General features: G+C 40.6%; 1 protein-coding gene across 1 annotated transcript in view; it reads right to left on the bottom strand.

Annotated features, from left to right (window-relative positions):
- LOC103174808 (nuclear receptor subfamily 6 group A member 1-like) overlaps window positions 1–22434 on the bottom strand; it is a 68245-nt gene extending 45811 nt beyond the window's left edge. The window contains exon 1 of the mRNA XM_042334973.1: window positions 22395–22434. Coding sequence (XP_042190907.1) covers window positions 22395–22410 — 16 coding nt within the window. The 5' untranslated portion in view covers window positions 22411–22434. The remainder of the gene's footprint in view (window positions 1–22394) is intronic.
- Window positions 22435–26557: the final 4123 nt, after the last annotated feature.

Raw genomic sequence — 26557 nt, 5'->3', positions numbered from 1 at the left:
AAGTCACCGTAAGGGGCAGATATGATGACTTTTTGATATACAGGGGCGAGGGATGAGGAGAGCGTTGTCATGAGAAGAAACCGTCAATGTTTTGACTGAGAAAAAAACAAATATATAACCTGCCTCTGGCAAGGTTGAAACCCAGCCTCAACTCAACCTAATTTATTCGCATCAACTTATTATTTGTTCCCCATAACAGCTTCCAAAGACCAATATTTGACTAAATGTACAATACTAGTTCAGAGGCACTGGTAGCTTTTCATATCTATTACAGTAGCAAAAGCAGGGAGGTTTTGTCTGGTGATCAGCTTAAGATATATTCTCTTTTTTTTGCTTTTATAAATAATAATCCTTGCATTTGATATAAGACAGTGATGGCCAACCTTTTTGGTCAGCCAACCAAATAAATTTTTCTTCATTGAATTTTTCTTCATTTTTGGTTGCGTCATAGGAGTATAGGAACAGGAGTAGGCCATTCAGCCCCTCAAGTCTGTTCTGCCATTTTATAAGATCATGGCTGATCTAATGGGTATCACAGCTTGGTAGCTACTGGAAATAAGGTATTGATTTGGCACGGACCTGCCTGGACTGGTGCAGTTGTTCGATGGACCATCTTCTTGAAGCCCTGAAAAAGTGGCCAGTTACTTTTTTTTGAAGGTGAGCCCACCTTCAAAAAAAAAAGCAAAGGGAGCAGCATTCATAAAGAATATACTCGTGCACTGTAGAAATAGCCACACCTTTGGCAAATGATGGAGGTGAAAGTTTTTTTTTCCCCGCAAACAAAAGTGGAAGTCGCTGGAAACACTCAGCAGGTCAGGCAGCATCTATGGAGAAAGGAAAATGAGTCAACGTTTTGGGTCCACAAAGTCAGTTCTGACGAAAAGTCGTGGACCCGAAACGTTGACTCACTTTCCTTTCTCCATAGATGCTGCCTGACCTGCTGAGCGTTCCCAGCGACTTCTGTTTTTGTTTTCAGATTTCCAGCATCTGCAGTATTTTGTGTTTTGTTTCTTTCCCTGCCACTGGTTGGGCTTTAAAATGGGATTCTCCTCATTGACTCCGTTTGCTGAGTAAATTTAACGTCTCGAAGATGTGTAAGGCGCTATATTAAATGCAAGGATTATTATTATTAACAGCTATCAGCAGCTGCTTCAGAAGTGCTGTTCTGCTGCAGGATACAGTGTATTAACATATCTCGGGTCCAGGACACCACAACAACAACAACTTGCATCTATATAGGGCCCTTCATGCCGTCTGGAGTCTCGGACTGACCAGGCTGCCAGACTGCCAGTGAAAATTTTAGATGTAAAACAGGCTTTCAAAAGCTCTGCATCATCCATGCATTGAAAGTGGGTTCCAAACTGGTCCATTTTATCAAAAGCAATTTCTAGCTTTTAGGCCGAAAATGTCTTCTGACACATGACCTTTAAAGAGTGGAAGTTGCCTAGGCTGTGAGAGCAATGGATTCTTTGTGAGTGTGCTGACACATCTCAAACAATGATGTCTGAATGTTAGGACCAGAGATTTATATTCACTGCAGCTCTAACAGAAAGACATTGAAATCTGAGCTCAGTACTGCTCACCATTAATAAATTCCTTTATCGATTACAGCCAGCCTTTGTAACACCTACACATTTTGACAGCTTTTAGTTTTGAAAAAAATAAGGATGTTTAATAGAACAGATTTTTATTCATTTTTTGAAAGGATATATAAATGACAATTTTATTTTGAGGTGAAAGGGCTGTGTGTGGTGTGCTTTAGTTAGGGTTTGTATTCGTTTGGAAACAAATGAACAAGATTGCCAAAGATTTTTTTTGTGAAGACGGCAGCCCTTTAAGGAGCATTACAGCAAGAGCACTAAAATTCAATCAATATTTGAACAAGAGAAAGGAAGAGGTTCCATCACTTAACCATTCAACCAACTGAACACTTCCCAGACTGTCTGAGTGAGCAGAGATATAAGCGGAAAAGGTGCAGAGGAAAAAACATAGTCTAAAATTACTGGGTGGAGAAGAGAGGTCCTGAGTCATCCACTGTAATGGATACATAACATAACATGAGAAATGTATTACTGGCCATGAATACTGGCACAAGTATCTGAAGCAATTTTTAGCAAGGAAATCGAGTCCGCCCACCCGAAGAGAAATGACAGAAGGAAGTGGAAAGCAGAGAACTCCCTCTTTTAGTCAGTAAATTATGCCGTTTAAAGCTGGCAGCATCTGAACAGAATCACTTAGGAATAGGATTCCAATAAAACAGGAGGAATGCAGTTTTCATGTGTGAATTGTGCTGTGCTGACACTTCTAGAGCCTTAAAGCTGTCATTTAAATTTATTCAGCAGTGAATATGAAAATCTGTCAAGCATGTAATTTATAGCTAATTTGTCTTCTGACTGCAGTGGTTGGCCTAAATACGTAATTTGTAATCTTTTGTTTCCGGTTATGAAAAAGATGTAAACTATGAATAGTCCACATACTGATGCTGTTATAATATTTCTACCCATTAGGTTACCCTATTGTATTGAACAAACTACTTGGAATGGGCTTGCATTGTTTTAACCCAGCTCCACCATACACAAAATTCAATTAATCTAAAACTCCACCGCCCAGATACGCACCCGCATAAAACTTCTTACCCCCATCTTACCAGTCCTTGCTAGGCTCCATTGGCTCCCAGTTACCAAATGGATCGATTTCAAGATCCTCTCATTCGTTTTCAAATCCCTTCATTCCCTCTCACCTGCCTACCTATCTGATCTGCTTACCCTCCACTCCACCACCTGCTGCCTCTGCTCAGCTGGCTCTGGCCTCCTGTTTGTCCCTCATCCCCTCCACTTCACCATTGGTGGCCGTGCCTTCAGCCATTACACCCCGAAACTCTCTCCCTCAATCCCTCTGCCTTGGCCTTTCCCTTCCCCCTCTAACTCTCCCTGCCTCTGGGTCAGACTCTGCCACTGTCAAGCTCTCCAGGACACTAACCCGCATGAAGGGCACTATGCAAATGCAAGTTGTTGTTTAACATTGCTGAATTCGATTAGCAGTAAGAATATGATTGACAGTAGATTACAAACAATTTTTCAATTAAATATTTTCCTTTTTAGCAACAAAATAATCAGCTCTGCCTCCTTTTAAGATCTCCCTTCATCCTCAACAGTATCATTGAGTTGGAGGAGCACAGTTGACCTACACTAGTTGCCCTGCCTGCGCCAGTCTTCAAGAGGCCACCAGATGGTACCTGAGAGCAGTCTAGGCTAACTAACCTGCTGACTGCCTCCAATCCACATCTCTCCTCAACTCAAGAGGAATTTACAATATTTAACTCATTAAGATCACCTCTCGGATCGTTTAATGAACAGCCTCAGCTTTGTCCAGAAGTTTCCCTCGAGATGACGTTGGAGTCTGGAAATGTCTGTTGCCTAGTTTTGTTTTTAACACAATGTTTGTAAAACTACATACAGTACTGATGAAAAGCTGCAGAGGGAGAATTTCTCCTTGTTTATTTTACCTAAGCACGGCACACAGCCATTTTACACATCAGTGTTTGGCAGCAATCTTGTGCTTTGTTGCCTATAAAGGAGATTCTGAAAGGTGAATAAATCTGTTTTTGTGTACAGTGGCATCTACTTCCGTAATATTGCCAGCTGCAGATCTCTGTTTCTGTGCTGATCAAGTGGTTCACTAGGAATCTTCCAACACAGCAGATATCAATCGAACGTTTGTTGCAATAAAACTTAAATAGTTACATGTCTACAGGCCAGATAAGATCCTTGAAGGAAATGCAAGGGGAAATAAGTGAGGCTCTGATTGATTTTTTTTAGTTGCTCCATGAAGACAATACTTGAGGGCTGGAGGAAAGCAAATGTTATCCTGGTTATCAAAACAAAATGAGACACGAGCCTGCTAATGTAAATGAGCTAGTGGAGCACTTGTCATGAGGAAACGTGTGATAACTTGCCATAAATCAGATTTTTAAGCATTTTAAATTAATTTAATGTGGCAAATTAGCTGACTGAATTGAAAACTGATAGGAATAATAATAATCCTTCCATTTGATATAGAGCCTTTCATGTCAGGAGAACTCAGCGCTTCACTGAACTGTAAAGCATAGTGACTGTGTTTTGGAGATAAACAGTGCAACAATAAGATGCACTTGTGGAAACAAATGCAGAAACTCGATCTGGGAATTGATGGATGGAAGTCGTCTGCTCTGGATCCTGCTTTAATGAATAATATTTTTAAGAACAAAGAACTTCTTATAGTATTATACAATTTGTTGATTATACTAAGTTATTTGGACAGATGAATGGAGCAATAAGAGGATAATAACAATAATAATAATAATAATCCTTGCATTTTGTATAGTGCCTTATCACGTCAGAACGACATCTCAAAGCGCTTTACAGGAATTACTGTGAAATGGAGTGATTGTGTATTTCTGGGCAAACACAGCCGCACAATTGTGCACAGCACTGTTCCACAAACAGCCATGAAACGATTGACCAATTTTATTTGGGGGATTGTTGACCAGGACACCAGGAGAAACTCCCTTCTCATTTCGAATAGTGTCATGGGAACTTTAATGACAGGACCTCAGTTTAATGTCTCATCCAAAGGATGGTATCTCAGACAATGCAACACTCCCCCAGTGCTGCATTGAAGTGTCAGCTTAGACTGTGATTCCAAGTTGTAGCTTCAGGCTCGGACGAGCGGCTGATCTTACACACTAGCACTGTGACATTTCCAACACCTCGCCAGTCATCTTTATGTCCTGTCGGAGTGAAACTCTCCAATTAGTGTTAAATTATGGGCAGCTTGAGCAGTAGATTCAGGTTTACTGGCAACTGACTTGAATCTAATTCATGGATCTTAACAGCCGTCAACTAGGAGGAGGTTTACACACCACTGTGTGTGATGTGATGATGTATCTTACACTGCATGACTGAAAGGGTCCTGTGCTCAAATGCTTACCACAGAACACTGCATTTTTGGATTGCTGGATGCAAGTTTTGATCATGTTTGGCCTACACTTTCCACTCTCAAAGACATGATAAAGCGCTATATCAAATGCAAGGATTATTATTTTTATTAAATCCTTCCTTAATAATTGACTATCACGGAAAAAGTCTTAATGTGCATTATGTTACAAATGGTTAGTAGGTTTTAAAATGGTTGCAGTTTGCAATATTACAAGCATGTGTTAGGGTTATTTTAGATTGAACTGGGATGATCGAAAGATTCTTTTTTATAATTGAACAGGGGGCATCTCTATTTTTGATTCTGATTAATGTATCCAAAATTGTTGGGAGTCCCGTAGTGTAGTGGTTAGCACATTCGCCTCGCAAATGAGAGGACCTGGATTTGATTCACAGGCAGGGCAAAATCTTAGGCAAGTTTTCTTACACTACATGTCTCTGTTTACCTACTAACTTGGCTAGCAGTAAGTTTGAACCTGGTTGTTAGTGGATTGGTGGATCTCTTTTCAGGAATAATAGTTCCTTCATAATAAATAATAATAATAATTTGGTCAATCAATCCACGACTGTTTATAGGACACTGCTGTGTGCAATTGGCTGCTGCATTTTGCCCACAAAATACACAGTCAGTCCCCTTTATAGTATATCCTGTGAAGCACTTTGAGACATCTCAATGATGTGATAAGGCCCTGTAACAATTGCACAGATTATTATTATATTATTACCATAATGCATTATTATTACAGCTTCAGATAGATTGAGAGAAAACCAAGACAGACCACTGTGAGTTTCAAATAAATAGTGAACATTGAATATTGGGACAAAAATGGGAGCAAAACCATATTATTTTTCTCCCCATAATGTTTTAAAACAGTTCAGAAATAAGGAATTTCTACATAGAATATAGTGTGCAACCTTAGCGTTTATTTGACGTTAGACATTTGTAACGTTCAATTTTCGAGAAATATGCCTGAACTGAATTCTAATTTCACATACAGAATAAAAGTGGTTGTTATGAAGAAAGCCTTTCGTGGCCCTGGATATACTGCGTGTTCTTTGTGCATCCTTCCCCTTCTCTAAAACTGGTAGTCTCGGTCTGAGGTTGGGATCATTGGTACTGATTGGCATTACTTGTGCTTCCCTGCAGTTAATGCCATTATATTTGCATTTCTTGTGCTGCTAAAAATCGTTCTCAGTGGTGGCCTAGTAATTAACTTGACTTAGTTAAAAGCTGCAGAACTATTTTTGGTACATGCCACTTACATTTTAAAAATATCTGTGCACAGAAACACATCTATTAGCCTTAATAAACAACCCCTCTGATCTGTACTGTGCTACAAACAATAATTACAGTATTTCAGATTCCTGACTTTTACAGTTCAGTTGCTGGGAGAACACCACTTGAACAAAACAAAATGTCTTCATACTTGAGCCTCAACCAAAACACTATTTTCTGTGTATAAATCTGCATGATTTATGTGAATAATCTTCACTTCCAACTGTCATGAACAAGCGTTCCATTCATTTAAGATGTAATATTAAGGAACAATGGGCTGCTTGTACAGCGTTGCTAAGCATATGAAAGAAAATGTATGTTCTCAGTTCATATCAAAACCCTGGAATGTAAACTGGTATGCATTCCTAAGGCCCGAAAGTCAAGATAACATTTAATAGGAAATTAATTCAATGCAATATTTACCAAAAATAAGTTTTGCTGTGCATGGTTCCAGCAGTTTGATTTTCAAAGTTTACTGAATTATAGGAATCCTTCAGCAAGTTCTCTTTAAAGTAGAAAAGTAGCAAAAGAACAAGGGAAAGGGAAACTAGATGAAAGAAGGAAAAACTGGATGAGGGAAGAACACAGCTTTGAAATGACTTTTCTTTCATTTCCTCTCATCGTGGTTCTATAAAATGGTAATGTCCAATAGATGGCGACTCTAAGCACACGAGGTTCCAACCATATCAACATTTCCAATTCTCAGCACCACCACTTAATGCAGAAACTTTAAGCCAACATAAACACAGCTGTTGAATGTCTTCCACAACTGCACAAATAATAAATCTGCATCTGCCTTCTTGCAACTGAAGTTGATTTCTCAGGGACAAGGGTTATGTTTATTCTCAACATACAGACAGCCTTCATCTCTCTGCAAACAGGCCCAGCATTTTTGCTCTTGTTCGCTCACTGTAAAACGTTCATCCGTTACTGTGTTAAAAGGAACAAATCACTTCGCCCCCGGAGCAGATTCGTATCAAACCACCATGGTCAAGTTCACCACTAGGCTTGGCAAGCTTAGCTCAGATTATTTCCTAGGGGAAAAATTCCAACTGCTATGTTGACTTTGAGTCAAGTTTTGTACAAAACCTGCTTTATATGTATCAAGTAATACTAGTAGCTGTACAGCCTCACACACCAAAGGGCAAATCTAAACAACTCCTAAATGCTATATTATTAACAAGTTAGTAAAGTAGGGAAACTTTGCGTCCTGATCCTAAAATTCCAAAGTAAAAACACAGTAAACTAATTAACATTTAATAAAGAATAAACATTGTGGGGGAAACACCAGCTATGACTGGTTGGGCTGAATGTCCTGTTTCCATGCTGTATCAATCTATGTAAAGACATGGTTATTCAAATTTAGACCACGTGTGGGAAGAGTGGCCTTTTATGACATCAACCCTATTTAAAACAAACTAAAGTATTGGTTTATACTGCATAAGCATGTTCTCTGCATTGGATTACTGGTCCCTACGCGTTCCTTCTCACTTGGCTGTGTCCCACCAGTGTTAACTGAGGCTAAATTATCTGACGTATCTTATTTGTACACCCGTCATTCACTCGTCATTTGCTCTCAGTGTTTCAGTCTCAATGCTTTACCCTACCCACTGGCTTTCCTCTCCAGAACCAGACAACACAAACTGTCTTCTGGGCATCACTACAAACAGCATACTACTGACTGAAATAACTAAGAGTGTTTATATCTACTGTTTTCCCTTTCAAGCGATAGCATTTTGCAGTCAGTATTTCAGTACTGTAACATCGACAAAATGGCTTAAAAATAGAGGGGAAAATAGTAGGTAGAATGATGAAATGTTTTCAGTGTAGGAGGAAACTATTCAGTCCATTGTGTCTACACTGCTGCAAACTTCCCCACTGGAACCATCTACTCTAATACCGTACGGATGCTCTATCCCAATATCCTTTCATACAGAATCCAAGATACTCTCACGTTTTGCTGGATTGCAGGTTTTAAAAATATCTGTTGTATGCAATTGCACCCATAAATGTGTGAGTAAGAGTTCTCTCTTTATAGTCCATTTCTTGTGTTAATAATATCACTGCTACCCAGCTTCCACAGTCAAAGAAACACATAGTTGCTAAAAGCCTCCCGAGACTCCAGATGGATTGGCATGTTAATATTTTATTATTGAAGGAAGGAAAGGTAAGTACATTTTAATTTGCTTTCATTGTCGGTGACAAGTCCACTCCTCAATGGATAGACTGCAGCCGGTAGATCTTAACATGTGCAAAATGCAGATGCGTGCCAGGCTTAAAAACCCACCAGCAAAAGATGGGAGTAGTCCAAGCCAGATGTCCCTGCTGAGACAATCACTCGATTCAAGGGGAAGATTGAGGATCACAAATTTGCACGTGTCATGGCGCAGTGTGGAATTAGTTGAAAGTCAGACTGACGGTTCAATTGGTGACCTTCTCTGAATGGAGGCTCCTGCTGCCAAGAAGTTGCTGAAATCCAGCCAAATAAATGTATGACGAATATCTGCCTGAAGTAGTTCAGCCTGATGTGGAAAATATAAGAGATAGAACTCAAGACATCCAGGTTTCTGTCCCAAAGGATGAAATCACCAGAGATGGATGGGGATCTGGTCATTGCTGTAACTCTTCAAAAGCAACACACAAGACAAGGCTGGAAATCAGGAGTCTCGTGTCACTATGACCATTGGTGCGTTGATCAGAAACTGTTGGTTAATAGAGGGGAAACGGGGAGTTCTGTGGCTTTGCAGTCAAATAAACAAGTTGAAAGATGACTGAAAAATGCCAGAGTACAAAGCTTTCCAAATCCACAACCTGTTATTGATATGATGGTTTTTCTTATGTCAGGTTTAAGCTCCTGTAACACGATCCCCACAAGCTCGGTTTTCATTCACTTCTGAGCTGTGTTTAACTAAAGCACAGGAACAGGCACAAATATAGATCAGTTTGCTGTTGATTGGGAATGATTCAAAGAGTCATCTCGACTGTGACATGGAACCAATGACATTCACTTATTGAAGCAGTTCACACTATTAGGGTTACAGCCTGTTACAGAAGTTTGCTCAGTGAAAAAACAAAGAATTTTATAAATAATCTTGCATTTGATGTTGCACTTTAATCACATCGTTGAAGTGTCTCAAAGCGATTCGCACAATGTACTGTACTTCACAGGATACAAGTGTAGTAACTAAATTTGTAGGTGAACTTGGCAGCCAATTTGGGCACAGCAATGCCCACAAACAGCCATTAAGTGAATGCTCAAATTTATTTTGGAGATTATTGGCCAGGATGCTTGGAGAAACTCCTTCTCTTTTAGTGCCATAGGATCTTTACTGCCTACCTTGAACAACAACAACAAAATTACCTTTATAGAGCGCCTTTCACGTCGGGAGGATGTCCCAAGGCACTGAAGGAGACAGGCCTTGTTTAATCTTTCTTCTCCAGCACTAATATAAAATTTGCTCAGCTAAGAAATATGAAGCCCATGCAACCATAGGCCATGTAAAGAGGAATACAGTTTATTGACGATGACAATTTCTGCATCAGAAAGTAATCCAGTTGTGCAAATAATGGAAACATACACTAGTACCAGTGTCTCAAAACCTACCATAATATTTTACATTTATACAACATCTTTCAGAATGGGAGGATGTCTCAAAACACTTGACACTGTTGGCTGGGCATCTAAGCTGTGTGTGTGAGCTGAAGGAGGTGGGGAGGGAAAGATAACTGAAAGCATGGCAAAGAGATGCGTCTTGACATTGGTCTTAAATGAGAGGAGGGTGGGTGCAAGTCCGAGGGACTCTAGATGGAGTTCCAGAGTTTAGGGGTAGAATGGCTGAAAGCTCACCCACCTACTGACCACACCATTTGAAACAGATGCTGAATTATTATAGTGGTGATTGAGCCATGTAGATGAGGCAAATTCTCTTTAGACATAGAAGATTACAGATTATTTTTTATGTGTCTTCTGCCTCTTATGGGATATGTACACAGTTTTCCGCAGAGCTCACTGACCCTATCCCTTTAAACAAGCATCTTCAAGTTCATCAATTCTCTCAGGGAAAACGTCAACAGTGGCTCGACTTGTCACACTGTGCTTTGTGCATCTTGGCCTTGCTAGTGTCAGCTGCCAATGCTGAAAGGCTCGTGTCAGAGATGAAGGACTTCACCAGTCACAAAGAGAAAGAGAAAATATCCAAGGGCACACTGAAAATGTAGTACATGATTCATTACAAATGAAAAATGAAAATAAGGGACATGTGGTCAGTCTGCAACATTTCGTCATGTATTCATTATCTGTCAATCAATCATTGCTCTTTTTATTCCTTTTAATAAAAAAACGTTCAACCAGTATTAACATTGCTAATGGGGTGAAAAATGTGTTGCTCCACAACCGATTCCAGGAGAGAAATTCCACCCAGGTATGATTTACTGCATTTCACAACATCCAGAATTTAGCTACTTGTTGAATTCAGTCTCAACCCTCAAACAAGTTTCAGTAGTTTCTTAAAAGAACTTTAGAAAACTGGCTTCAAAATCAAATTTTGGGCCATCTGATAGGCTAAGAAAATAGAATAAATGCCTCATAGAATGTGTTTTACAACAATAATAATCCTTGTATTTGATATGGCACCTTTCAGGTCAGGGGGGCTTCTCAAAACGCTTCACCGGTTATACTCCAAAGTGTAGCGACAGTGTATTTTTGTAGAAAAATGCAGCAGCCAATTTGCACACAGCAATGTCCGACAGACAGCCATGAAGTGAATAACCAATTTTATCTGGGGGACTGTTGGCCAGGACATCAGGAGAAACTCTCTTCTCTTTTCGAATAATGCCATGCGATCTTGAGCTTCCACCTGAATAGGCAGACAGGTCCGTGGCTTAACATTTCAAAACATGGCATATCTGGCAACACAGTGTTTCCCCACTCAAGTGCCAGCTGAGATTCTGTGAACTTAAAGTCCCAACATGAGGCCTTGAACCCACAAGCCTTTGGACTCAGAGGAGAGAGTGCTATCAACTGAGCCAGGCTGACACAATCTATTATGAAACGGAACATTTCGCGTTGCAACACCGAAAAGGGCATTTATTTACAGCCTCAAAATAAAAATCAGATCCTAGAAGGGACATCACATTTTGATTCTTGTACTGGATGAGCCTCTGAACTTTAAATTTAATAACAGTAATGATGGAGTGGTGGGGGTTGGGAAGAGCACAACATGTTGTAAATAGCAACTGGACTGACCTACTGGAGCTTTACTCTGGCAATAACTGTGTCTTGGTAAGGGTTTAATTACACCTACTAGTTGACATAGCAAGCTGTAAATACTGTAGCTGAAAAAAATCCTGGCGGCATCTAAACATTGCGGGTTAACCAGTTCTTGTGTGATTGGAGGCGTTTTCATGTTAACATCATGTTTCCACTTGCTTGTGTTTCTGACCTTTAGTCTTTTTGTTTTCATTTGCAGTGGTTATTTTTAGGAGCAGAGATGAGCGTTCTTTACAGAGAATCTGTGCAGCCTCCAAAGTCAAGTTAAAATACCCGATGGCATGATCTGATTCCCGAACCTGGCTGCCTGGTAGCAATCGTCTGTGACAATTTTATCACCACTTTATCAACATCAAACACTGTGACCAGTAACAGTGGTAATAATACTAAACGTGCTGGAGCCCAATTCATCTCAGTCAGACTCACTAACGTACACTCAATCCTAGAATTATCCTAGAATATTATGAGAAATCAACAGGCCGGTCAGATAAATAGGTTAACCAATGTGTTAGGTCATGCTGTCCCTATGCCACCTTTTAATTCAGTTTGTCTCTGAGCCATCTCTTACGTTGTGCCATCTCTGTGCTACATAAACAACAGTAGATACTCCTCCTTTGGGCATTTACCATAATGAGTAATCACTTCCAATGTTCGGATTTATTAACTCACAGCTGCCATTAACACCTTTCCAGCAAATAAAGTTTTATTTTCATCATCATTTTTAAAAAAAAATCCTCTTCATTAAGTCAGGACTCCATCTATTGTCAGTTAATGGCAACCAGGGCTGGATCTGACAGGAATTTGATATTTTCTTTTCTTTACAAGAACAATACCCCCAGCCTCTATTGTACAGTCCCTCCCAGCTGGTGCAGACAGCATATATTTTCTTCCAGCGGTGTTTTTTTTAGACTGTAAATGCCTGAGTATGGCTGGGAGTAAAATACTTAAATAAAAATCTTACTGCCCAAAATCTAGTATATAGCTAGGACATGCTGCTGGCGTTAGTTCTGCAGACTGCAAGGCCTTTCACGCTCAAAGCCAAACACAATAAATTACAGACTGTACAATCTACACTATAAAGAGCAACAAATGCTTGGCAATGAGTTCATGGTAATAGGTCAATCTTAGAATTCTGCTAATAGTGACAGATTGCTTGAGGTTTGCTCATGAAGTTTATAACATCATCCAAACTCTTTGGTAACTTCAGGCTGATCATCCACAATGATGCTAACATTCCCTTGGACAAAACAATAACTCATGTCTTTTAGGAGTATAGTGTTAGGGGATGGATGGGAGAGGGCATAAGAGTACAATACTCATTCTCTACTTTCAGGAAGTCAGTAGTTTGTCAGATGTTGCAGTATATTAAGAGCTGACAATAACAAGGGTAGCCCTACACAAAGCAGAAACCAGAGACTGGAAATAAAAGGCCAGAGGAGGGTTAAATGAATGAGCTGCTCACATTGGATAATGTGATACACCTTATCCCTGGGCCAATGGAACAGCGCCACCAATTTTTCTGCGGAATCTGCTATTATCCCGCTAAATACGAAATCTCTGGCCCCAGGCCTCTGCCAGCGTTACTGTGGCTGGCTAGAAGCAGTGTAGCACGATGGACCTGTGAGAGACCAGGCACCAATACTGTAGCCCCCACAATTACACTCTCAGTTACATGGTGTTCACGCTATTACACTCAGGGATATATGGTTCTGGCATTACTAAGGAGTTGAAGCATGAGCTGTGATATATATTGAGTGTTGTTAAAGTGCTGATTGCGATCTCTGAGCAGCTCCCCCTCTCCCATACACACACAGCTCCAAATTATGTGCAGTTAAATTTCCCCAAAACCACATAAACTCTGATTGACTTTTGGGTGCTGTACTGTGAGAAATGTCCAAAAATACCATAAGTGGTAGGAGACACATTAAAGGAGAAAGGCCTCTCCCTGTCGCTGCCTGGTGCCGCAGTTTGAAACTGCTGTGCTTTCATTAGAACAGAGCAATATCCATCTGCTGCATTGCATGCCACTAAATACTTTCGAGTCTCACTGTGGTGCCACAAACATCTACTAAAAGCCATACATTTTCAAAAACGCAGCATTAACTTTGTTTACTCTCTGAAATGCACTGGAATGCTGCACAGTCAGCAAAATGCATGAAAACAGGAGCTCCTTAGGAGTTAATGCTGGTGGTGGGGTGGAGGGTTGTTGTTTTTCTTTGAAAAACAGAATCATGTGTCCATATTCAGTGAGATTTTTGAGTGAGAAGAATAAAGGCTTGTGCGAGGTTTGACTGTTCAGTCTCCCAGTTGTAAATGGTTCTCATGGCAATGTGGCGGAGGCCGGTGGGGGGAATTGAGGGTTTGGAGGGGGAGGTGGGGGCAAAATTGCTTGCATTGATGACAACACAATTGAACCTGAGTCAAACAGGAATAGGAGGGAAAGAGAGTTTCTCTGACCCAGGCTTGAGCTGCTTCACCTGTTTTAGTGCATCTCCAACTGAGGCCAGCTGTTGTGAAGAGAAGGTACCCAGCAGCAGAATTTATAGTGAGTGAGGAGATTGCAGAAATCGGAGAGTAAAAAGCCTCCACTTTGGGATAATGACGATACAGTCTGGAAGCTAGTCACAAAATGCCTACGAATATCAAAACTATTACTGGCAAAGGCTGTCTCAAATGACCCCCTAGATGATGACAGTAACAGTTTGGAGACCACGGTGCTTATTCATACAGATTCCAATGATGCCTGCTCAGTTCAGTCACCAAGTTTTCTTCCAAGTGCCATGAGGACTTGTTTTTCTGGAGTGACTGGCTGTGTTTTCTGTTGGAGGCTTTTGCTATGGAGCATTGCTTAAAACCTTGGTTGGGGCCCTCATAAAGCGTACAACAGTGGCTTGCTGTTTGCCATGGACCGAGATTCCAACGTGCCTTTTCAGGCAGCAAGGAACCGACTGTAATCTGCTGCAGATTTTGGCATGATGCAGTTCAGACCATAACAACAGGTCAGCTAAAAAAATAATAAAAGCTATCCCTCATTTCAGGCCATTTGGTTGTGCAAATCCAACAAGCAGTGAACTTCCCGTGACCCCAAGCTGCAACGCACATTGTGCAACACGTTTGCTGTGGCTATCATTCTGTCAATCAAATGCTGCTCCTGTCTTTCCCCATTGTACCATGAAAAATGCACGACTTTCACAGACAATGCCCCTCTCTTCAGGAGCTTTTGAGGCCTGCCTTTACCACTGTACTTTCGTCGCTCAATCCAGCGCAGGCCAACATTTATGTCTTAGTGGTTCCACGTGGAACGCTTAGAAGTCAAAGTCCATTGAATCCATTACGGAGGAGGATCATAAAAAAAATAACTTTACATAGATATCAACTCTAGCAAGTGGTGATCTAACACATTTAAATCAAGCCGCTGGCTCATGGCTAAAGAATTTTATGACAATGAATTGTACTTGACCTGTCACTTAAGCATTAATGGATATGCATGGGTACTCTAGTATGGAATTGAGAATAGCTCACAGTGTGTTCCCCTTCGATGAAGAACTCTGTTCTCTGCAGTTACTGTGTTATTGCAAGATTATTCTTAAATCATTCTTTCCTTTCCTTTCGTTGGGCATTTGTATAGCGCCTTTCATGTTGGGAGGATGTCCCAAGGAGCTGGACAATCAGTGTTTCGGACCCGAGCTGGCAGTCGGGATCGGGGAGGGTGGAAGTCAGTGGGGGAAGGAGGGTGATCGAAGGCCCGGGCGAAAAGGAGGGTCTTGAGACGGGTCTTGAAGGAGGGGGCGAGGCAGAGAGACTGCGGGATAGAGTTCCAGAGGGTGGGGGCAGAGTGGCTGAAGACCCGTGCGTGAATAGTGTTGTTTAAAGAAACTTAACAAGTGAGAATTTGTTTGGGGATGCCCGGTCTATGCAGTAACATTAATTCTTTGTGAAGGCTTAGCTCGTAAACATTGAACAGCCTCCCTTCAGAAAGATATTGATGTATTTGCCTGGGAAGCGAAGTACAAAGATGATTCAGAGCTCTAAGTTTATGAGAAGATGCCTGCAGAGGATCATGGAAGTTAACGCAAAGAAGGAAGTCATTTGCACCATCGAGGCTGAGCTAGTGCTAACTCCAGCACTGGATTTCATAGAATCATAGAATCGTACAGCACAAAAAGAGGCCATTCAGCCCATCGAGTTTGTGCCGGCTCTTTGAATAGAGCAATTAATGTCAATCCCACTCCTCAGCCCTTTCCCCATAACCCTGCAAACCCGTCCTCCTCAAATACCCATCCACCGCGTTTTTAAAAGTTGTTATCGAATCGGCCTCGACCATCCTTTCAGGCAATGCGTTCCAGATTCGAACAACTCGCTGCGCGAAAATATTTCTTCTCACCTCCACTCTGCTTCTTTTAGAGACTATTTTGAATCTGTGACCTCGAGTCACCGACACACCTACCAGTGGAAACAGTTTTTCTCTTTCTAACCTATCAAATCCCCTCATGATTTTGAAGACCTCTATTAGGTCTCCTCGTAACCTTCTCTGCTCCAATGAGAACAATCCTCACCTCTCTAGCCTTTCCTCATAATCAAGGTCCCTCATTCCTGGTACCATCCTCGTAAATCTCCTCTGCACCCTTTCCAATGCCTTAACATCCTTCCTATAGTGTGGTGCCCAGGACTAGGCGCAGTATTCTAACTGAGGCCTAACCAGTGTTTTATATAGGTTAATCATAACCTCCTGACTCTTGTACTCTGTGCCCTTATTTATAAAGCTAGTATCCCATATTCCCTTTTTACAGCTTTATCTAGCCTTATCTATCTAAGGGTATTTACATACCCTTATTTACCTATTCTGTTCAATACTCTTTGATATAATTTCTCATCAAAAAATATCCAATTTCCCAAACTTGGTTTCAAGATCCATGATACAATTCAATAACATCAATGGAAAGGTCCAGAGAATCTCCAATAATGACCCCCCAAAAAAATTTGCCCCAGATCCAAATTGGATCCCTTATGAATTTCAAAATGCTGTTTTTCAAGTAATATATGATGAAGTGTTTCAGGGTAGGAATTTAATTTAGACAATGAGATGATGCACTTTGCCCTCCCAACATGAGAGGTCCGATATAAATTTAGATCACATGAAAACATCCACATGATACATTTTGCTTTTGGGCATTATTCCAATCCCTCAATGAGATTACAACTTTGCAATCACTCTCGGGCATTCACTGCTCCCTGTATAAAAAGCTTCCATACAAAAATTGTTTTACTTTTTAAGATGTTCTTATAAAATTCGCATTTGGACTAATATGTTTCTGGTGCTGTCTTTGAGTTTATTGTGCAAATTCAATGCAGTGTGTAACGTCACCAACTCATTGCCATGGCAACGGTTCCAAAATGCTGTCGTTATTTATTCCGCAGAGGGAGCCAAAATGCCTTTAAGGAATCCTCACACTTGTTTTACGATTTTTTTTGGCCCAATGTAATTTTTTACGTAGGTTAGATAAATTAAGCTTTAACATGCTATACATTACTATTGGTTGATGTATAAGTGTGAGGATCAAGCATAAACAAGCAGGGGAGTGATCAGCACAAAATAATCCTTAAATTGGCAGTCATTTATAGCATCAAATAATTTGGAGCTATGCAATTATGCCTCTGTGGTATGCCGATTTTTTTTAATAGAGTTTCCGCAGGTTAATGCACAACCTGTTGATTATGTAAAGTAGATAGTGTCATTTACGCACGGAATGCTAAAATATTGCAGGTAAAACTGTCCAGATATGATCATCAATTACAACCACCTTCTACAGAATTGGAGATTTCACTTGGCGGGTAGGGTTGCTAAAGTTTAAAAAAAATTCCAAAAAATTTGGAGCACTCTTTCACAGAGGAGAAATGAACATTTCTAGAATCCACTGAAGGGTAGTTAAAAAGATTTGTAGGTTTTCATCAACGTAATAACTGGAGTTGGTTGTACAGACAATAATGAAGAAGCAATAGACTTGGTTTAACCAACGCAAACCAGGAACTCTTTCAGCACCAGGTGAAACATGAGTGGTAAGGTCCACACAGGATGTGCTGAAAGCTGCAAATCTGCTCCAATGGTGAGAATCACAATGGTTTATTTCTCTGTATGAGTGTGTACAATAAGAATCTTATCAAATCAGGACCCTGCTTCAAAGCTGTCCCTGATCCCAAGGGCTCTCTCGACTCATCTTACTCTTGTGCCTAATGTTATCCCCAGGCTTTGCGACCAAGCATCGATCACTCTGTCTCCTGAAATCAGCCGCTCCTCTTGACTCAGCCACCTGAACCTTACTGATTATGCTGTCCTGCATATTGAAGGCCTGGAGGTTCCCGTTCCCAACTCCCAACTCTTTTATCTTTGCTTCTAATTCATAGGCCCACCACGTCATATTTTCCTACAAACCCACCAAGTCACATTAAATCCCAGACTTAAATCTTACTCACTCACTCAGCCCATGACGACCATCCAATTAGCCTCTAACTAAAATCTTGGCCTCTCAACCTTCTTGAGCAACATTGCTGTGTATCCCTGGATGAAAAAACAGTCACTCTGTCCTAGCAATCTTCCTTATAGCTCCGAGCAAAGGCTTCAGCAAGTGTCCCTCATACGATCCAAATGACATCTGGTGTTGCACTTTGTGCATCTGTCACATGAATAAATTCCTTTTGGAAGTTGCTCCATTTTGTAACTTCGCATACTCAGCTCACTGATGCATAATAAAATAGTACTCTAAAAATAAACTGAAGGGATGGTAGACTGACTGGTCTAAACAGGATATATCTGGGTGTGGCACCCAGGTACCAGATCAATCTTTTAAGTTGGGCTTAATAAGTGATTTCAAACTGCCAATGTTACCTGACCTCACTCTGCAGTTCATTTTAAAGTTTCTACTCCCCATTTTGTAACCTGTATGTACATGTAATCTTTTCTTTCTATTTAAATTGGTTCTTGCATTCCATTGCTGTTTGTGATTCAGATAGCAGTCCTGCTGCCAAATTATTAATGGTTCACAGACTGCTCAGCTAAAATAGCCTTTAATATCACTCTCAATCATTAACATTCTTCCTTAGGACCATCACACAAATATACTGACAAGTACACTTGTACACAAAACTGCAAAAGAGAAAATTGGAACAAAATAACTAAACAAAACTATTTTAAAATCACAAGATTGGTTTGGATGAAGAAAGCCCTTCTGCCCGTTTGATCTGATCCTTACAGACCATCCACCGTCCTCCCATCACAGACATGAGCTGTTTGTTGAAAGAGTCCCAATGGCTTCCTAGTAACCCATTCCAGTCATTTCTAAACCCATTCCAGTCTGGTTCTACTGTCTTAGTGCATTAGACAGTATTCTGCATTGTTTGAAGTGTCGTTCTTTGGATGAGACTTTAAACCCAGGTCTCATCTGCCTCTTCAGATGGATGTTAAAGATAGGAGATCACAATTCGAAAAGAGAAGGGAGTTTCTGGGCAACCAAATCCCCCAGATAAAATTGGTCACTCATTTCATGCCTGTTTGTGGGACATTACTGCATGCAAAATGACTGCCACATTTGTATACAAAATGCACAGTTTCTACATTTTACAGTAAATCCTGTGAAGTGCTTTGCAACATCCTCCCGGCATGAAATGCGCTATATCAAATGCAAGGCTTATTATTATTATTAATATGGTGGATTATTAAGTAATCTATTTGAGTGAGGCATTGAGCTCGGAACTAGAGAACAGAGTTTTGAAATGAAGAGACTAGAACTAGAGTCCGTGGAGTCCTGTAGCTCAGTGGTTAGAGCACTCGCTTTGCAAGCGAGAGACCTGAGTTCAATTCCAGGCAGGGCGAGACCTTGGGCAAGTTTCCTTACTCCACACAGAGCCTAATAATAATCCCTCCAAAACCCAAACAATAATAAATTGGTCATTTTCAATCCACAACTGTTTGTGGGACACTGCTGTGCGCAATTGGCTGCCGCGTTCGCCCACAAATATACAGTCAATTCACTTTACAGTATATTCTGTGAAGCGCTTTGGGACGTCCTCCCGACGTGAAAAGCGCTATATCAAATGCAAGGATTATTATTATTATTATTATTATAGAGGAACATCTTTAAACTTCTCATTCTCTACCACCTCCACTACTTCATGGAGTAGTGGAAGCGTGCAACACATCCAAAAACAAAATTGAATGTTACGGGGATGCTGAGGTGAACAAATATAACATAAGACACAGATTTTCTACTCCTGGAGAAAGAAGAGAGGAGCAGCTCAGTGTGGACTAGTGGAAGTATGGGGTTGCCTGAATATTCTGGAGGTTTTACTCAATTTCCTTTGCTGGCCAGAGAATAGGCATTAGGTTCTTAGGGATCAACAAGTTAGTGTGCACTGTGGTTGTAACATAAGCTTTCCATTCTGTATGACTCAACTGCTGGCTGAATTAACTCACTGAGCCTTCAAAAGAACCAGCAAGGTTTTTTTAAAATAAAAGTTCATCAGATTTGGTTGCAGTGCAGCTGAATTTGGCATCAGTCCAACTGGAGTTCTGCTGAACCCAATGACACTGATTCTATTCTCAATACTGTAGTACGGAATTGAAAATGGACACCTGCAAAACCTGATTTATTCTATCATTTAATGGCAATTCGGTGTCAATATCATATTGAATCAACACGAGCAGTACAGCTAAAATGGGCATTAGACAAAACCTTGAAACAAATGAATGCTTATTTATAATGTAACACATGGTAAAGCTTAGGACCAACATGATATAGGAATGATGTATACAAAGTTAGGTATAACTGTAACACTATAATTTGTACTTAAAGGGCCATTGCATTCAGAGTGAACAGCTCCATCGTATCCGACATGGCGGCACAATTTTCCACCTGACAATTGCATAGATTGCATAAATTTTAAAAAAAGCATTTGCACTACACAGTCACTACACTTTATAACAAAATCTTAGTGAAGCACTTTGAGAATTTAGTATATCCCATATCAAATGCAAGAATCATTATTAATACAGTAGCATGCCTCAGTAGCGAATTAGTAGTGCCTTAAACACATGTTGTCACTGTTGATAATACTATGGAGGCAAAGTCCTTCATTACATCAAAGGCTAAAGGGAGTCAGTAATTCCCAACCCTTTTATCGTTGTGAGACTGTGGAACCACACCCCTTCAGTTGTTTTGGGAAAACTTCCCTTATTTTCCAGCCATGTAATCCATCACAAAACAGTCAACAAATCACTGAAGCTTTTCGTTTGCAATAACTTTTTCTTTCACCAGCATTGGTCAGCAGAGCTCTGTGCATGTGCTTGCTGCGCAGCCCTAGCTTAATGCGAAGAGGAGCTGGAAGAATATATTGAGCTCTCTTCTCTCAATTACTTCATCCCTGGAAGCCACATCACCTCATTTTCAGCAGCATAAACAAGTGCAAGATTTACAAGGTTCTTGTTCCTAATCTTTACAGAGGACGTAAGTTGACGAGATAAATTTATATCAAAATATGTGACTTCAGGGCAGATAATTGCTATCTTGTCTTTTCTGCAATGAAGGAGATACAACTTACATTTATGTACAGTAGTGCTTTTCACGTTGGAACAAAGTGCTTTAATGAAAAGAACTCACAAGTTATCCTACTCTTTTGGTCCCCGAGACAACATCACCCCATTAAGATGAGAATTAATAAATAAATTCATAAATAAATATAGATAAATAAATTCATCCGGAGTCACCGTAACAAAATAGAGGAATTGTAAAGTTACAGTAAGCTGGCAAAATTCAGTTTCCGTGCAGCAAGTCTGGATTTGAATCTTTAAGAAAATGGGCAGTCATAATAAAAGTCTAAGTCCTGGCAAGTACACCACGGTAACCTTGCAGATTCTGGTAACACGCTTGATTATCTGGATAGAGAACAAAGGGCAACAGAGTCCTGGTTTAAATTGATAAATGTAACGGTTGTTTACAGAGTTTTTAAAAGGTATTGTCATTAGGAATTTCTTGCTTACAAGCCTGAAATTCCTGATATAAACAAACCACCCACTCAGTAGCATCCAATGCAGCATCAGTAGCTTTTTATCTGTTCAAGCACAAGGAGAGCACTAATTTTCAAGATTATACCCCTCGCTCTTCAAACTGGGCCCCGATGTTTACTTTCTCCAAAGAAATGAGTGGTATTAAAAAAAACGTCATGGCATTGCATACTGCTGTTGCTATTGGTAACAACTTGAATTGTTCTAAAGCCACTGTAATAACCATTCGATTGTCCAGTCCGCTTTCTCTTCCCCTGTCCTGGATGACAATGTCCATTTAAAATGACCACAGACCATATAGTTCTGATGATGCACAAATCACGCTTTTGATTCAAGAACATGTTTGCAGTTTAAGCTGAGCCTGACTAAAAAGCAATTAACATGACTAAAAGGCCACAAAACCTAACTTGGGAATCGAGAGGAGGAAACGTCACACACTAATCCAACTAAAGTTAAAGCAACATTTATCCAGCTGTAGTCTCAACCACAGTGGTCAACGGATATCAAAACTATGACAAATGTCCTTCTAGAGAAAACATTTAAATGTTTAATGGGGACAACTTTTATGTCCTGACAGGTGCGGTCCAAACACAATCATAGCAATTCAACAATTTAAGATCATCCCTTCCAGATAAGCCTCGATTCATCAAACCTCACAAAGCTTTTGATGCACTGATTGTCTCCGATTGCCAGCAAAGCAGCACTTCTCCCCTCCTCCTTCCCTTCTGGTTGTTGTTTGCAAAGTAAGACTCAGCTAACGGTGTGTGGAGAGGAATATGTACTTTGATGCTCATGCTAAAAGATACAGTATGCCCAACTCACCTTCATTCTCCCCCATTTCATTATTTCCACAGATACAAAGTTCTAGATAGTGAAGAAAAATAGATGTCTTTATGTAGCCAGGACATAGAGGAGAAGCATATGTCTTTCACTGGTCATTCTTTTCTGGTCCACAAACAGCTTCACTCAGTTCAGTTTACAAGAGAGTGGGTCATGTGATCAGAAAAGTTCAAGCCCTAAGGTCACAATCTTTGCTCTGTCCAGTTTGCTGTGTCACAGGATACTGGACTGCAGAGAGGGGCTGGGGGTTGGGGATGGGAGCGGGGGAGGAGACCCTGGAAATCACGCTGTGAATAATCAAGAGCTTGCAATGCCCATTTGCTGTCAATAAAAACATAGCGAAAAAACAGATCATGCAAACTTTAGCCAAGCTGCAAAAAATTGAGAGAAAGTTGCTTATCCTTACTATCTGAAATGTTTTATTTGTCCTTGTCTTATGCTTCCACCCTCTGGAGCTCCCTCCCTCAGCCCCTCCATCTCGCCCCCTCTATATCTGTCTTCAAAAACTGCCTGAAAACAAACCTCTTTAACCATGCCTACAGTCAGCTCCCTTCCTCCCCATCTCAAACATGACTGTTTGTGGGACACTGCTGAGTGAAATTGGCTGCCACGTTTTGCCCACAAAATACACAGTCAATTCACTTTACAATATATTCTGTGAAGTGCTTGAGACGTCTCACGTCATTGAGATGATTTTTTTTATCTCCCCATCCCTCACTTGACTCAGAAAAGCGCAACAAGAGGTTACTGTATGTAAAGGGCGCTGTATAAGTTGTTGTTGTTCCCATTGCCTCATTCTACAATGGAGCCAGATCAGTCTTTAACTTCAGTGATATTTCTTTCCGTCAACTCACAACAAGATTACGACGTGTTGCACATGTGGAGCTTTGGTTTAAGTTCAGCTACCACTTTCCTGATTGGAAAATGTGATTCAAAGTTCACAAACAACACTGGCCCCACTTTAGTGCAGACTTGCTAACACTTGATGAAACAAAATCTTGTGGTGGCGCTAGCAAAGAGTAAATTAGAAGCTAGCATGCATGCATGTGAATGTTTGTGAGGGAGCGAGGGAATAAGCAAGCTTGGGTAGGGTCACAGGGTAGCGAAAGAAAGTGTGGAGACTGAAAAAAGTTCAGACTTAGAATGGGGGAGAAAAAGAAGAGGTAGTCAGCCTGGCCTGAATTATGTTTGGGTGAAAGGAAGCGAAGAGAAAAGGCTAAACATCTAAATATAATGTATCTGCCTTTAACATTGTCAGATATGGAGGTGGATGTCTCAAAGTTCAACGTTTTCATGGACTAAACAAAAGCATTTGAGTATGAGCGTGGTTTACGAAGCAGCTGAACAACTGAGAAAAGACATTGTAAATATCTATGTGCTGTTGCTGCCCTGCTATATATGAAAGCAGCACAACTGAGTCTGTTTACTTAGTGCCATGCATTTAAAGCTTATGATTGATCATTACCAGTCAGGGGAAGAAGCTGTAGTATTCCACAGACCAGCAGAATAGCCCAGGCCAGAGAATCCCAGTATAATTTCTATCTTTTTGTTGTGCCTTCAAATAACAATCACCCTTGAATTTGATATCATGCCTTATCATGTCAACATGCCGCAAAAGTTTTACTGTAAAGCTGATTGGCTGGCTGTTTCACAGTCATTGCAGGTAAATGCAAATGTCAATTTCACAACAAAGTCACACAAAACCCTTTTTGCTATCTGGGAGAGGAAAGTGCAGCCGAGCAAAGGCCACATCTCTACCCTGCACAGTATCCGTTCATGGCAGAAGAAAGTTCTAGGTGGAAGCACTGGAGACAACCCTTACATCTACACTGAAGTTTTGAGCTGCCATCAAAGACTGAGGTGCCATCGGTGGCAAAGTTACGAAGTAGCGCGACAAATGTTGGTCTGTTACAAGGCTTTTCCCAACTCACTTCTGAACTACCCTCCACCAGGTGTACAAAAGATTGAACTATTTCTTCAATTGCCATGATGGAATTCTCAACTCTGAGCTCTAAGCCCAAATTGCCCACATCAGCTTGCAAACTTTCTGAGAGGACAGTTGTGAAGGGAGAACCTGGCTGATGCACCGAAAGAGTTACTTCACAGGGTTGCGAGGCTATTAACACAGTTCAAAATCATAGGGAGTAGCAGAATTGTAAAGTGATCCATTGAGGGAATAAAGGCGTGCAAAATGTGGCTTTTCACAAAGGTCTGATGTGAGATCATATTGCATCAGTCACAAAATGCCACATTTTCACCTCACCACAAGTCACCTTGTGACTGTTTCAAAGCAAGATCTTGATTTCTTTCATCCACTCCCTGTTATTTAGCTGCTCATTGCACAAACCTAACTTTGTTACACAAACAAACACAACTCGTATGTAATGGAATCAGCGTGCATGATTGTGTGTGTGTTTTTGGGGTGGGGAGGAGGGGGATCAGGAATGCAACAGAACCATTTAAACAGGAAGCACCTGCCAACAGGAGAAATCCCATTTAGACACCAATCTACACCAGGCCACTAGACTAACTAATGAGAGGAAAAACAGCTAAGACCACATCTCTGATTATAATCCACACAGTATCAAGAACAGCAGGAGTTTCAGTCTGTACAATACACAAAGGTATAGATCTGACTCCGCTGTGCTTGCTAAGTGTAGCAGATCTTTTTTTTGAGGCATACTAGGACAGCACATCAAAAGCATTGTTCATTTAGTAAACTGAGCAGAGTAACTCCTTTTGACTGGGTTTGGTTTAATTAATTCAACCTGTGCAACTGACTTGTGCCTGGGCACTAAAATGGAGTTTCCTGTCTGGCATTGGACAGGTTCACAGCAATACTGAAGTTGTATATAAAGATGAGATGGAACTGTGACTAGACTGACTAATGAGAGGATTTTGTTACCACTTACACAGCCAGTTTGCAGTTAGCGACAGACATGATCGAATGATTACCCTCCTTTCGAGGGGCGGGGGAAGATATGATTCTATAGATAAATATTTGAAGAAGAAAAACATAAAAATGTATGGGGAAAGTGTGGGATTAAATAAAAATCTTTCAGAGTACTGGTAATAGGCCTGCTCGCTCCCAAAGAATCTCAATTTCATAGAATGATAGAATTCCTCTTTGCAATTGAATTCTATCATTCTATGAAATTGGGTTTCTCTGGGATCGAGCTGGCTCTGGTGTGACAGGGGCTAAGAGCAACAATTAGCCAAACTAGATCTGTTCAGTCTTAAAAGGAGAAGGTTCAGAAGGGACCTTCTAGAGGTGTATAACATTTTAAATTTGAATGGAAAAATAAACCCAGAAAAACACTGTAGGATGCACTGGGAAAGTGGAACAAGAAGACATGGGTTTAAGAGTTGCAAAGGACAATTTCAATACAGCCACCAGGAAAGTTCTCTTTACCCAGAATAATTAATAACTAGAATAGGTTGCCAGGAAGGGTGGTTGAGACCAGGCCATTGGATCGGTTAAAAAGCAGCTTGATAGTGCAATGGGAGGACAGTATGGTGGGTATCCTTGAAGAATGATATCAAATACTGAAGGGTCTATTTGATCTCATTCTTCAAGATTATCCAATATTCACCAATTTATCTTGTAACCAGTGAGAGGAGATTGGCAGCTGGTCAGTTCTACCAAGAAAACCTTGATCTGGTAACTGAACCAGAAAAGTCCCTGCTGGTACCAGAGACTCTGAAATACCGGAAGGATTGATATGAGGCTCGAAGATTGTGAGGCTAATTGACATTTCTGTCTTACAAGACATAAATTCTTATTTAATGCATAACTGTTGTCAAGGTTCAGTTGCAACTTGATTTTGGCTGCAGACCGATCTCAAAATGCACCATGTTTTGAAAGAAGTTTGTGTCTGTAATTCCCCACTCGGTGAGCTCCTGACTTCAACTGTGCCTCTACGGCAGTTTCTAAGTGGAAATCAAGCATTAACCAATAAGTAGAGAGAGCATCATCTCTATGATCAACAGTTCTAGTTCAATAGAACTCTTCCACTGCCAGAAACTGGGATATATCTGCTTTCCAATAGAATTCACTTGAGCTCTTTTACTAGAAGCAGTTTTTTTCCTCCCTCTTTTCCCTTTTTGTTGTTTAAAGGAAATGGAACACATTGATCCCAGTTCAG

Source organism: Callorhinchus milii, unplaced genomic scaffold (genome assembly GCF_018977255.1).
Source record: "Callorhinchus milii isolate IMCB2004 unplaced genomic scaffold, IMCB_Cmil_1.0 Scaffold5, whole genome shotgun sequence".
In the NCBI taxonomy this organism is placed as follows: Eukaryota; Metazoa; Chordata; class Chondrichthyes; order Chimaeriformes; family Callorhinchidae; genus Callorhinchus; species Callorhinchus milii.
Note: the sequence above shows the minus strand (reverse complement) of the source record. Positions and strands in the feature narration are given on the sequence as shown.